This window comes from Dasypus novemcinctus, chromosome 8, assembly GCF_030445035.2.
Source record: "Dasypus novemcinctus isolate mDasNov1 chromosome 8, mDasNov1.1.hap2, whole genome shotgun sequence".
In the NCBI taxonomy this organism is placed as follows: domain Eukaryota; kingdom Metazoa; phylum Chordata; class Mammalia; order Cingulata; family Dasypodidae; genus Dasypus; species Dasypus novemcinctus.
In genome coordinates, this window is record NC_080680.1 from 92547291 (window position 1) to 92560359 (window position 13069).

At 56.0% G+C, this 13069-nt stretch overlaps 2 protein-coding genes across 2 annotated transcripts; one reads left to right on the forward strand and one right to left on the reverse strand.

Annotated features, from left to right (window-relative positions):
• Window positions 1–856: 856 nt before the first annotated feature.
• RPL35 (ribosomal protein L35) lies at window positions 857–3654 on the forward strand. The gene is made up of 4 exons (XM_004463408.4): window positions 857–987; window positions 1340–1476; window positions 2616–2697; window positions 3471–3654. Exons 1-4 carry the CDS (start codon window positions 985–987, stop codon window positions 3618–3620), a joined length of 372 nt encoding a protein of 123 aa, XP_004463465.1. The 5' UTR covers window positions 857–984; the 3' UTR covers window positions 3621–3654.
• WDR38 (WD repeat domain 38) lies at window positions 3652–12850 on the reverse strand. Its single transcript, XM_058301353.2, has 11 exons — window positions 12752–12850; window positions 10187–10437; window positions 7626–8283; window positions 6939–7059; window positions 6084–6200; window positions 5891–5988; window positions 5333–5413; window positions 4892–5023; window positions 4610–4759; window positions 4229–4276; window positions 3652–4129 (listed from the first exon to the last, which is right to left on the reverse strand). The coding sequence occupies exons 1-11, from the start codon at window positions 12848–12850 to the stop codon at window positions 4049–4051; spliced, it is 1836 nt and encodes a 611-aa protein (XP_058157336.2). The 3' UTR covers window positions 3652–4048.
• Between the last annotated feature and the right edge of the window lie 219 nt (window positions 12851–13069).

Here is a 13069-nt window from a genome sequence, read left to right on the forward strand (position 1 = left end):
GAAAGGTGTTTGTGTCTGTTAGGAGCACTGGAGAAGCAGTGGAGTACTGTGACACTTGCTAGTGGGGGCAGAAATGGAGGCCTGAGCACATTCCCTACTTTGTGAATACTCCTTTAACATTCAGAGCCCAACTCAAGATGCTCGTTCCACTAGGAGTATTAACACACCATACATACATACATATGTAATATATATATAAATATATATTTTAAACTGGAGAAATTGTAGCTTTATAGAAAAATCATGCATAAAAGAGACATCCCTTTTCACACACACAGTATCGATGACATTATTATGCATAATGTCTTGCGTTAAGAACTTTGCATGTACCTTCTCGTGTCCTCATAAACACCCCATTTCATGGAAGAAAAAAGGGAAACGCAAAGAGGTGAAGGGATTTTCGCTCAACCAGTATGCGGCAACAGAGCCATGTATTCGAAACCTGGTCGGGTTTACTTCCCACCGCCGCAGGCTGCCTCCATTAGAACGCTTAGGTAGTTGGAATATAAAGTAGCTGTCTGACCCGCCCAGCCCTCCCTCCTCGGATTGTAAATTCCTCCAAGGCAGTGGAGGAATCCATCTTTGAAAACCCTCAGCCCTCATCCCTCTGCACCCCCAAACTGCAGGCGCCTAGTTCAGAAGCAGAGACGGGGTGACCTGAAAAGTTTTACAGAGTGAATGAATAACCGAATGACTGAACCGCCTAATTCGAGTATTTGTTACAGCATCTCCAGTCCTGCCGCCCGCCCTGGACTTCGGTTTGCCCCCTGCGCTAAGAGCGTGAAGCTGGCCTCCGCGGGGTCTCGCGAGACGGGTCTGGGAGCTTGAGGGAGGAAACAGGAGAGGAAGGGGCGGAGCCGCGGCTCCCGTCGCGGCGCCATTGGCCGCGCTCGCGGCCACCCGGCAGTAGTTGCGGAGGCCAGCCCCGCCCTTTCCCCTTTCTCTCCCGGCGGCGGCGGTGGAGGCGGCGCGGCGAGTGTAGCGATGGTGAGGGCCTGGGCATCGGGCGCCATCCGCGCGCCGTGGGGCTTGGGGCTTGAGATGGCGGGTGCGGGTTGAGCCCCGAGATCCCCACCGCTGGCCGGGCCCGTGGGTCTCCGCGCCGGGCGGCATAGCACCACCGCGACCGGCCTCTCGTTTTCTCCCTCGCCCGGCCGAGGCCGAGAGAAGCGCGCACGCGCTCAGCGGGGCCTCAGTCTTACGGTCTGTGGATGGGGGGAGCGGCCAGCCCCTGCCGGGGACGCAGAGTCGCGCGCCCTCCCTGGCTGTGCCCGACGCGGTGGAAGGGACGACTTCCCCGCGGGGCCTCTGACCCCGTACTTGTGCTTCTCGCGCGCAGGCCAAGATCAAGGCTCGGGATCTTCGCGGCAAGAAGAAGGAGGAGCTGCTGAAACAGTTGGACGACCTGAAGGTGGAGCTGTCCCAGCTACGTGTCGCCAAAGTGACTGGCGGCGCGGCGTCCAAGCTCTCCAAAATGTAAGTTACCCGGCGCCGAAACACGGCCCTCTGGAGGTCGGGGGCGGGGCACATGTTCATCAAGGCGCAGCGTTTGTGGATCGCGATGGTCTTAAAAAGGTGTCCGTTGATATGCCTGTGCAGTGGCTCTCTGGGCCTGAATGCCTCGCCCTGCTAACCGGCCTTGCCTGGCTCACCGTGCTCGTGCCCAGCAGCCTGGGACCCGATGTGTGCCTTCCTTACTGTTTGCCTGGAGTGCCCTTGCTCAACTTGTCTGGAGAAAACTGGGTATTCCTGAAAACTCTTCAGGAATGCAGCCCCCAGCATCTTAACTGGTCTCTTTATTTTCATCTACCACTGGCACTTAATTTTTTTGACTTATCCTCTGCCATGGTAGATAAGTGTCAGCCTTTCTTTTTGCTTTTTATTTGTTGTTTTTATTTTTTCTTTTGTCACTCCTGTTTTAGTTGTATTGTATCTTTCGGTTTGCCTGGATAAAAAATCAGACTTATGGAAGGAACAGTGTTTGGAGTCAGTCAGTCTCTGATTTTGACCCATCCTATCTGATACCATGTTGGCTCACCTCCCAGAGTCTTCTTCCTCTTAAATGTCCCATTCCCCCACCAACCTTACCACAGTGAGAGTGGGAGAAATGAATGAGTGGGAACACATGGGCAATTTGCATCCTGAATTCTCAGACCACAGACCACGTTTACCAGCCATCTACTTGATAACTTGCCCTAATCGCCAAGATACCTCCTGTTCAACCTGACTGCAAATTAACTTCTCCCCAGTCTGTTCCTAATTGCCATCCTGTTCAGGTGGCCCCTCCCGATTGCTGAAGCAGGCCTGGGTTTGAAAGGCTTTCCTGATCTGTCCCCACTTCTCCTGCCTGCAGTTCCCCCTTAAGTCCCCTCTGCTTCTACCCAGAGAACACTTCACAGCTGTCCAATCCCTTCATTTCTTGTGCCCACTCTTGGGGTGTCCATCTCCCAACTTCCTTACATTCTGTCCTCAAGTTCATCCCCAGAAAGCCTTTCTGGGTCAGGGACCCTCAGTGGATATGGATGGGCTGGTGGGAAATGCCGCTGCTACCCTGAGCAAGCTGTCTTGGGAAGTGCTGTGTGTCTTCCCTATCTTGATTGCTGTCTGTTTTGCAGCCGAGTTGTCCGGAAATCCATTGCCCGTGTTCTTACTGTTATTAACCAGACTCAGAAAGAGAACCTCAGGAAGTTCTACAAGGTGAGTCCAAGGTTGGGGAGGTTGGTGTAGCCCTCCCTGGCCAGGGGGGTCCATGTGAAGTTCTGCTGGGGTGCATGGAACTGGTCTTTACCCAGAATTACACTTTTCCAAAGCTTTTCCAACTGTGGCTGGGCTCACCTTATCAGCATCTTGTAATAGCACGTGGCGGTGCAGACTGCACTTTCTTGAAGTTGCAAATGTTCAAGAAATCAACAGTGTGGTGGGAGTCTGGCTGGAGACCTGGGTTAAATGAAACCTTTGATCTCTTTCCCCTTCCTTCCCACACTGTTAGGCCACTTTTTACCTGTTTAGATTTCCCCCGGTGGACTGGGAGCTCCTTGAGCAGGAACTGGGTCTGATTCATCACTAGCAAGCACCCAGCACAGGGTCTCATCCTGAAAAGGCTCCAGGAGACCTTTGCAGAACAAAGGCCAGTGAGAGCTGCCTGACTGCCTTAGTAGAGACTCCTTCACTGGGGACTAATTGGATAGGAATGAGAGTAGTAGTGTGAGCCAGGGGTGAAGAGGTGTGGTGGTCCTGTAAAAGATCGGAGATGGGTGGGCCTTGTCCTTAATAGCAGAATGACCTTAGCCAATCCAGATCTTCTGTGGCTTCTCACAAATTAACTTCCCTGGTGTGCTCCACCAACATCCAGCACACTCCTTTCCAGTGCCCTCCCAGCCCTTAAGTCCAGGTCTCTCTGGGGTTTCTTTAGTTACTGCATAACTCCTAAATCCCGGTCCTTGGGCTCACCCTGTTCTCCCCTCACCCAGGGCAAGAAATACAAGCCCTTGGATCTGCGGCCCAAGAAAACACGTGCCATGCGCCGTAGGCTCAATAAGCATGAGGAGAACCTGAAGACCAAAAAACAGCAGCGGAAGGAGCGGCTGTACCCCCTGCGAAAGTTTGCGGTCAAGGCCTGAGCATCATGGTATTAATAAAACACAAACTGGCTGATGTGTTGCTTTGTGTTTGAAGATGTTTTACACTGACCAGATTGGAGAGATTCAGGAAGGGGCTGAAGCTTGGATGCCCTGGAGTTAGTCACCAGGTGACTGGTGGATCCCAACAAACCTACGTGCAGCTTTTGGCTTCCCTGGTGTGCAGCTAAGAGTCCTGGCTGCAGGGGTCTGTTGGGTGCTCTGTCTGTTGGGTGTCTGCCATGAGCCCATGGCATAGAGCTGCCCTGCTGTCCTTTGCTGGTACATCTTGGCACATTCTCTGTTCCCCTGGGTAAGGCTGGGGGTGAGGCTTCAGAGTCATTCTCATGTTGATGAAGCAATGATGTATTTGAGAGGCCACATGTCAGCAGCACCTGGTTCTGGATGATTGATCATGCAGTGGACTTGCATCACACCTGATCAGAAGCTCCAGACACTAAGAGTTTTCCATCTGGGGTGAAGAAGCAGGTATGGGCCACATCCAGGACTCCCTGCCAAAGGTACAGCACCAGGTCCTGAGGACCAAGTCCTACCTGTCCCAGCCTCCACTAGGGGTCTTCCCATTGCAGTCTCTGGAGTGCAGGTCTTACCGTCAGGGTCTCGATGCACCTTCCTGTGTTGCAGTCCCACACTTTGACCTGGAAATTAAAGCAAGCAGAAGATTAGGGAGGCTCTCCAGGCAAATCTAGCATCTTTGAAATTCTCTGGGGCTGAGTCCCAACTAACATCTTAGCCTCTTGGCCTGGGGGTGGGTATGTATAAAATGTGCAGCACAATATCTAACAAACTGAATTGGGGCAGCTTCCTTTTGAAGCCATCTGTGCCAGCACAGACTTTAGTGCCAGGCACTAGATAGAGGGGAAGCTGCATCTGGGGAAAGCAGGGATGTGAACATTTCTGGAGAGAGGAAGAGCTGGGGTAGGACTTTGCCAGGAGGGAAGAGCTGGCTTTGGGGCAGTAGGTGGGGTTACCATATGGGAGTAGCCTGCGCTGGCCAGCCGCAATTCATCCGGAGAGAAAGCTATGCTCTTCACCCAGGTGACGTGGCCCTTAAGCTGGACAAGCAGGCTACTTGTCTGAGGCTTCCAGATGCGAATGGTCTTGTCCCAGGAGCCAGATGCCTGGACAGCAGATAGCTCTGAGCCCGTTGGTGTGGGGCCTGCATGCTCACTGAAGCCTGAAATGACCCCTGACCCTCCAAAGGTCTTGCACCCAGCAAGGGACCAGCTTGGAGCCAGGGCAGCCCAGCTCACCAGGAGGCCAGATGCTGAGTAGCTCAAGCAGCTGATGTTGCCCCTGTGGCCCTCCAGCTTCTGGTGGAAGGCTGCCGGGAGCCCTCCCCGCAGGTCCCAGATGCACAGCATGGAGTCCCAGGAGCCGGTGGCCTGCAGGCAGTGGCCATGAGCTTGGACCAGCTGGGCCCTGTCTACCCTCTTAGTGCCTAGGCTGGACTAGGCTGGACTGGACTGGTGTGAGAGTGCTCCCTTGGCCTAAAGCCAGGCGCTGTGTAAGGCTCAGATCAAGACACCTCTGGGCCCTGTGGAATCCCCACCTTACAGATAAGGAGATAGGTTTGGAGGAGCCCTCACCCCTTCCTCTGCTCCCTGCCTCTTGGCCCAGAATGGGCATGTGGATATGGAGCTCTAGGTACCCCCTTCCTGTCGGCTCTGCGGTGGGTCCAGGGCACGGCTCACCAGGCAGTCCGCGCTGGGTGAGAAGTCACTGCTCTGGATGGAGTCATGGTGCCCGACTAAGAGGCGCAGCATCTGGCCCGACTGGAGGAGATGGAGGAGGCCTGGGCTGCAGGGAGGGGGTAGGTGCCATATCCCAAGGCCTGGGCCCTGTGGGCTGGCACATCAAGGAAAGCAGTCCAGAAGTCGGGGTGCCAGGTTCTAGGCCTCTGAGATGAGTCAAACCCAGACCTTGGAGGACTGTCAGGATAACAATATTAACACACAAGGCCCCAGGAGGTTGTTGGGTCTTGAAGACAAGGAGGGGGAACCTTACGTGCAAAAGTCTTGAGGCAAGAGGGCTGGTGTATGCAGGGAGGCCTGCAGAAGGCTGCAGCCAGCTGTGGGGGGCCTGGGATGGGAATGTGGGTGAGGACGATGAGGAACCACAGAAGGGTCTGAGCCAGGAGGGCAGGCCTGGGTGGGAATGATCCCTCTGGAGTCGGTGCGCAGTAGATGCCTCCTCCAGATGCCAGGCCTCGCCCTGCCTGTCCCTGGCACGGTCCCCGCTCTTCCACATACCTGCACCTCCCAGAGCATCACCCGTTTGTCCCAGCCACCCGATGCCAGCTGCCTTGAGTCAGGGCTGAAGCAGACCGTCTCCACACTCCGTTGATGACCTGCAGGCACCGGCCCGGGGTGGCACAGGACATGGCAAGTTCCGAAAGTGAACCCAGCCTGGCTGCCTGCTCCCAGTCCCAACCGGCCCACTCACCCTTCAGGACCCGCAGACATTTGGCTCCTGCTACATCCCACAGGCGGATGGTGCAGTCATAGGAGGCGCTGGCAAAGAGGCGGCCATCAGGAGAGAAGCGACAGAACTTCACGGGGCCTGGGGTGGGTGGTGATGGTCAGGAACAGGGCACCACCCTCCACCTCTGGCCCCAGAGTTCAACCTCTGCTAACTGCTCCAGCCTCACTGCCTACCTTCCCTCAGGGCTTCCATCTTTCTCTTCCAGCCATCAAAGTGCCTGGACTTCCATGCCTTTGCCTGGGCTGGACCCTTACCCAACCCTAACTTGCCCTTCTGGAAAATCAATATTCAAATCAAATGCAGGCATTTCCCAGAAATTTTCCCTGACAACTCATCCTACAGGCTCCTTGCCTTCTTTGAGCTCCCACAGTCCCTGGCTTTTCCCATTATAGCATTAATCAGTCTGACCTGTAATGGCTGGTCATTTATTTTAGTCTCTCTAATAGTAATCACAATGGTTACATTTACCAGGTCCTTACTGGATGCCAGTCACTTTACTTGCATTATCTCACCCTACAGGGTAGCTACTATTATGCCCATTCTATAGAAGAGTAAATAGGGTCTCAGAAAGATGACATGACTTGACCAAAGACACAGTCAAAAAAGTGGAAGGATCTGAGTTACAAGTCTGTTAGATTCAAAAGTCCTTGTCCCCAGGGACCAGGTCCTGTCTCCTTGGCTTCCTGCCCCAGCCCTGCCCAGGCTGCCTTGCACTGATGGCCAGCTCAGACGTTGGAGGTCATTGTGATAGGCTCTGAAGAATGCCCAAATGGATCCAGGAGTCTAAACCTCCCATCCAGGCTGTGGAAGCCCCACCTGTGTGGCCACCCATCCTCCACAGCTGCCGCCCGCTCTGGGTCTCCCAGCCATACAGGTAGCCATCATCTGAGGCTGTGAGCAGCATCTGGCCATCAGGGGAAAAGGCACAGGAGTTGACCTGGAAGCAAAGCACAAAAGTAGTTCCCATCTTGAGGTGGGAAATACCTGTCTGCTTATCTCTAACCCTGGGCTCCTGGGCCAGCTCAAAACACAGCCCAGGGAATGTGGGGTTGGAGCTTGGGCTTCAGGTCTCACTCTAGCACCAGAACCCAGAACCCCAGTCCCACTCGAATTAGAGCCAGGAGCTTGGAGCCCTGTTTAAAACCTGTGCCTGAAGCCCAGAACCAAGAGCCTGTTCTAGAGCTGGAGCCCAGAACTGGAAGTCCAGAATGTTTTGAAGCCTCAGAGACCACTGCAGACCCAGAGCCCGAGGTCTAGAGAATACGAGTCAGCCAGGTGCGCAGAGCCCACTCCGGAGCCAGACTCAATAGCCTGGCGCCCTTTCTAGAACTAGAGTCTAGAACCTAGAGTCTTTTGTAGAGGTGGAGCCCAGACCCAGTAGTGTAGCGCTACTTTGAGTCCAGAGAACACTCTGGAGCCTCCATTACACAGAACCAGGAGACATTCTATACCAGACCACTCTAGACCCAAGGCCAGGAGCCTAGATTTCGAACAGGACCTCACCTCCCCGCGGTGCCGGTCGAAAATTTTCACTCTACCCACGACCAGCATCCCCGGGGCCCCGCTGTTCACGGGCCTCGGGTCGCAGGGCCGTGGCGGGTTCCCTCCTGGGCGGGGGCTGGTAGGGCCCGCGGGCCCTGCCTCGGGACAGGATGTAGGGGAAACCAGGTGGGGGGTGGGGGAAGACTGTGTACAGCCGTCTCCATGGTAATCGGGCGGGACGCGCAGGCGCAGCAGGATCTCCTGGAAGCCCAGAGGGGACTCCGCCTGGGAGAGGCCGCCCTCAGCTCTGGGGAGGTGGGGCCGCAGCGGGCCGGACTTCTCGCGGCTCCCGGGGCTGCCGCACCGCGGGAAGCGATCGGCGGCGGGGCGAGACGTGGCGCAAGGTGGCCGCCAGGGGGCGCCGCCGCCCCACTCGCAGCGCCCGCCCTGCGCCCGCTCCGCGCTGGCGCCCGGGCCGTCCAGTTTGCACAGGGCTGCAGGCCCCTTTGAGGCAGGGCCGGAGCGAGCTCGAGTCCCCATCTGCACAATGGAGAGACTGATCTGTCCCACACGACAGGACTTCAGGGTTGAGCCCAGCGCGAGGCCTGGCACATGGTCGGGGCCCAGGAGAGCCCCCTCCAGAGTCAGCCTGTCCCTCCAGGAGTAACCTGCCCTGAGGCTGAGGAGTAACCCCAGACAGGGTTGGGGACAGTAACCATGGTGCCCTCTAGGGTGTGGGGAGCCGGACGTGCGAGTCAAGCCTTAGAAAGTGGGGTCGCTGTTATTAAACACTCCTGGCAGCACAAAATGTACCGGTGGAGGAGGTGGACGTGGACGTGGAGGGAGGCCCTGCGAAACTACCAAGATCCTTCTTGGAGAAACCTGGGAAAAAATAGGACTTCATTTCAACGAGCGTTTTATAGATGAGACCCAAGAGGTGGAGGGACCGGTCCAAGGTCTCTCAGCGGGAAATGGAAAGAGGTTTTCACGCGGGGTCTGTCTGACTCAAGGGAGTTATATTAGAACCATCTGCCAAAAGACGTCGAGGCCCCTGCTTCCTGGTACATATGGGAAACTGAGGCCCAGAGAAGGCGGGATTTGGCCCAGTCACCCAGTGCCTCCTTAGCATAGCTGGGGTAGGAACCGTCCCCTTTCCCCCACAGCTGGGTAGGGGTGGGACAGAGCTCCCTCTCACCTCTCCCCACACACACTCTTTCCCCAGATTCCAGGCTGCCTGGGGGCAGGGAGGGACGGCTGCGCTTCTCAGGGGTTCCAGCGGTGACTCACACCCCTCCCCTCCAGGCCCCTTGGCCAGAGGCTTCTCACAAGAGATTCACAGGGCTCCTCTCTATTTTGGGCCCCAGACAGTCAGGCGGGGCGAGGGGGCGACAATGGCGGCTTTGAGGCGGGCCCCACCCCCACCCCAGCTCCCAAGGGGCCTGGGTCACTGAGTTGGCTTTTCAAGGGCGGTCTCCCAGACCTGACTCCCAGGCCCAGCCCCCACGACTGGCTCCCCAGTCTCTCCAGCTCTCCCCCTCCCTCCGCCCAGGCACCTAACACCCCATGCCCATCTTGGGCACATTCCCCAGCCACCTAGTTGCTTCTGCAGGGGGTCCAGAGCCACCGTCCCCAGCCCAGGCCTCCCCGAGCTCTCTGGAGAAATCTCATCCCGGGGGCCCCTGGTCTCCAGTAGGGGTGGAGCTGGGCTAGGCCGACACGGGAGTCTGTAGTTGGAATCACTGGCCACGAATTCCAGGGGCCTCAGGCGACCCCGCCCCTCACCACCCCCCCCCACCCCCCCCCCACCCCCCCCCCCCACCCCCCGCCTCGGCTCCTTGTTCTGGGGGCACCAGCCACACTGTCCTTCCTTCCATCCCTGCATCTTCTCCCCCACCCTGGGCCTGGGCACACACTCGTCCGCACACGCGTGGACTCTTACCCTCAGGTCACACCCAAGCATCCCTTCCCCAGGTCGGCCTTCTCGTACCCAACCCCTCCAGAGGGAGGGAGAGCCCTGCCCCAGGGACGGGGCACTGGAGCCCCAGGGCTTCAGTGACACCTGGGCCCTGCCACCTTCCAGCGCTGTGGCCTTGGGTAAGCTCGGTGCCTCGGTTTCCTCATCTGTAAAATGAGAGTACTCACAGTGGCTGTCAGTCCAGGTCGTTGGGAGGAGTGGGTGGGAGGATGCCCGTCAAGGGCAGCGGGGCGGCGGTCAGTGCTCGGAGAAGAGACGCAGCCCTGTCGGGCTCCCACGTAGGGCTTAGCCTTTAGCTTAAAACCCAGATGGAAGTTCAGTGAGCCTTTCACTTGGCTCACCCAGGAGGTCCCCAGCCCAGGGATGCCTCCTGGTGCAGAGAGGGCCTGGGCCCCAGGGGCTGTCCTGGTCCATGCCCGGCAGGGGCCAAGGGCGTTCCAACCTCAGGTTTGACCGGGTGGTACCTCCCCCCCGGGGGAAGGGACACAAGAAGGTTGCAGCTGTGGTGGCAGCAGAACAGTGTTCCATTGGCTCAGACCTTGTCCATGGGACTGGGAGACCCAGATTCCGGCCTCTCCCAAAAGGGTCCCTGGGGGGCGTTTCCCACCCTTTGATTGTCTCCTCCTCTGGGAGCCTGCCATGTTCTCGCCTCTGTCTACGGGACTGCTGGAAGGGAGGTCTGCCCCCATCCCGAGCACAGATGCCTGCTGGCCTCTCCAGGGTCATGCCACCCCCTGTGGTCGCTGGTCCACAGTCTTGGACCCTCCTCACCTTTCCACATTTCCTCATAGCACCTGCCTTTGCAGGAGGCTCCTTGGTTCCCACTAAACCTGCCCTGAGTTCACCACCTCCTCTCCCCTAGGGAAAATTGGGGACTCAGAGGGTAAAGTGAATTGCTCCTGGTCACACAGCCAGGAAGTGTTGGAGCTGAGACTCAAGCCCATGTCCATTTACCCCCATGTCTCCAGCTCGTTCCTTGCACCACACCTACTCTCTCGATGTAGCTTGAATGAGCAACTGGGCTGGCTGAGGAAGGAGCTCCTGGCCCTGCCGCCCCCACCCCTGTGGATGGGGACCTCACTACCCCACAGCACACCCAACTCCCACCGTTGGGAAGACTTGCCTGGGTCAAAGTCTGCCTTGAGTTACCCAACAGAGCTGAAGATGGGTGCACGCTGCATCCTGGCAATTTCTTCCCAAGGATACATCCGCGCATGTACCCACCAGCACGATTTGTAGTTCCAAAAAGCTGGAACCAACCCGTAGAGTGGAAGGCAGTAGAAATATATGATTTTATAGTCAAACAAGGAAGCACTACAGAGTCAGGAAAATTAACTACAGCCACGCACATCAACATTCAAACATCTCATGAACACATGCTGAACGAAAACCAGCATCAGTGCAGAGAATGCCAGGATACCTTTCAGATAAAAATCAAGACATGCAAAATGAAACACTCAATTTCTTAGGCATTCATATATATGTAATAAAACCATGAAGAAAAGCAGGAGAACAAGAATCTTGAAATCGCCAGAGAGGTTAACTGTGGGAAAGGAGGGTGGGGACCAGACAAGGGCAGGCTACATGGGGCCTTGGAGAGTTATTGACTTCTGGGCAATAAATCCGGGTGAGGGGCACTCAGGCATTTCTTCGGTTTTACTTTAATAATCCATCCTGTCAGCGCTTGCCCACCCCTCTCCTGCCTCTTCCTGGCTAACTCATTCCCTTCTCTATTCCCTGCCCACCCATCCCCAGCCCCAGTCCTGGGCATTTGAGTGAAAGCCATGAAAGGGAGAGGGTTCTGCAGTGCCAGGGCTGGGGCAGTGTTTTCTGATCGGTGCCCCAAGAAACAGAGAAAGCTGCTTTGTGGCAAGAAAACAAGCATAGGGAAGCAGATATGACTCAAGCGATCAGGCTCCCGTTTACCACATGGGAGGGCCAGGGTTAGGGTCCTGGGGCCTCCTGGTGAAGGCAAGCTGGCCTGAGTGGAGAGTCTGACCCACGCGGAGTGCTGCCCCGTGCAGGAGAGCTGGCCCACACAGGAGAGCTGGCCGGAGCAGAAAGCTGGTGCAGCAAGATGACGCAACGAAAGAGACACAGAGGAGAGACAACGAGAGACCCAGCAGACCAGGGAGCTGACGTGGCACAAGAGATAGAGCGCCTCTCTCCCGCTCCAGAAGGTCCCAGGATGGGTTCCCGGTGCTGCCTGAAGAGAAGACAAGCAGACACGGAAGAACGCACAGCAAATGGACACAGAGAGCAGACAAGGGGGGTGGGGGGTGGGGGTATAAATAAATAAATAAATCTTTTTTAAAAAAGTATAAAAAGAGAACAAGCACAGAGGAGAAAAGAGTGGGAGCGTTGCGCCCTCGTTCCTACCGGTGTTCTAGCTCCTGCTCCCTCCTGCCCTCCAGGTCCTGGAATGCACCTGTTTCCTTCGAGCAGGGGTTCTTAACCTGTTTTGTTCCATGGACCCCTTTGCCAGCCAGGTAAAAACCACGGACCCCTTCTTATATTTGATAAATATATCACGCCCACACCAACAGGTCCCCACAAGTATAATTGGGTTTTTTTGAGTTTCAGTTCAAGCTCACAGATCCCTAGTTAAGAAGCCCTTACCCTGCCTTCGAGTAAATTCCTCTTTTTACTGAGCGAATGCCAGTAAGTTTCTGTGACTTGCCACCAACGGGCTTTGACCCAAACGTCGTTCTTTGAAATTTCCACAAGCTGGTCCCTAGAACTACTATTTGGTGCCTCTTCTCGGGGATTCCCTTGCACACAGGGATCACAGCTCCCGAGCATTCCCTGAGCTGTGATCGACACCCTCGAGTCTTACTGGTTTCCCCACGGCCTGGGCTACCCTTCCTGGAATGCACTGTAATTTGTCATCACTCCTCCTGGGGTGTGGGGACCAGAACTGGTAACGTGCTCCCAGTATGGACTGACAAGTGCCGAGCTGAAGGGTATTGTCCTCTCCAGTTTTCTAGACGCTCAGTCACTGGTAGCACAGCTTGCTTCACTAGAGGCATTTGTGCTTTCAACAGCTACGTTGTTCTGGTGACTTGCTGAATTTGCCCTAAGAGTTTTTTCCCATGAACTACTGTCCCGCCGACTCTCCCTCCTCTCTGTAGTACTTGCACAGTGGATTCTTCAGAAACATGCAAGACCTTACGTTATGCTGGTTAAATGTCATCTTCTTGGATCCCATCCAGCCATCTGGTCTTGAAAGCATTGTAAGTCCCTCTACGGCACAAAGCATTAATTCTGCCATTGCGACAGCTGCCGATTTTATGAGCAGACCTTCTGTGTTCTAAATCTGATGGTGAAAACCATGACAGACAGGACAGGGGTAAGGACAGAGACCTGTGAGCCATCACTAGAGACCTCCAACGATTCTCAAAGTTTTTTTTGCACCCATCCACATGCCAGTCGGGATCCTGGGTGTGAGAGGGACCCTCCCTAAGAGCAGGTCTCCTGGGGAGGGGTTGCT

What these genes read in the sequence shown, in the direction of transcription:
- RPL35 (XM_004463408.4), top strand. An exon ending in GCGTCCAAGCTCTCCAAAAT is followed by an intron (nt 1,477 to 2,615) that starts GTAAGTTACCCG and finishes TCTGTTTTGCAG; the next exon opens with CCGAGTTGTCCGGAAATCCA. An exon ending in ACCTCAGGAAGTTCTACAAG is followed by an intron (nt 2,698 to 3,470) that starts GTGAGTCCAAGG and finishes CCCCTCACCCAG; the next exon opens with GGCAAGAAATACAAGCCCTT.
- WDR38 (XM_058301353.2), bottom strand. Translation starts at nt 12,850, where the DNA reads ATGGCAGAATTAATGCTTTGTGCCGTAGAGGGACTTACAATGCTTTCA. An exon ending in GAGGATGGGTGGCCACACAG is followed by an intron (nt 6,201 to 6,938) that starts GTGGGGCTTCCA and finishes CACCCACCCCAG; the next exon opens with GCCCCGTGAAGTTCTGTCGC. An exon ending in CACCCAGCGCGGACTGCCTG is followed by an intron (nt 5,024 to 5,332) that starts GTGAGCCGTGCC and finishes CACTGCCTGCAG; the next exon opens with GCCACCGGCTCCTGGGACTC.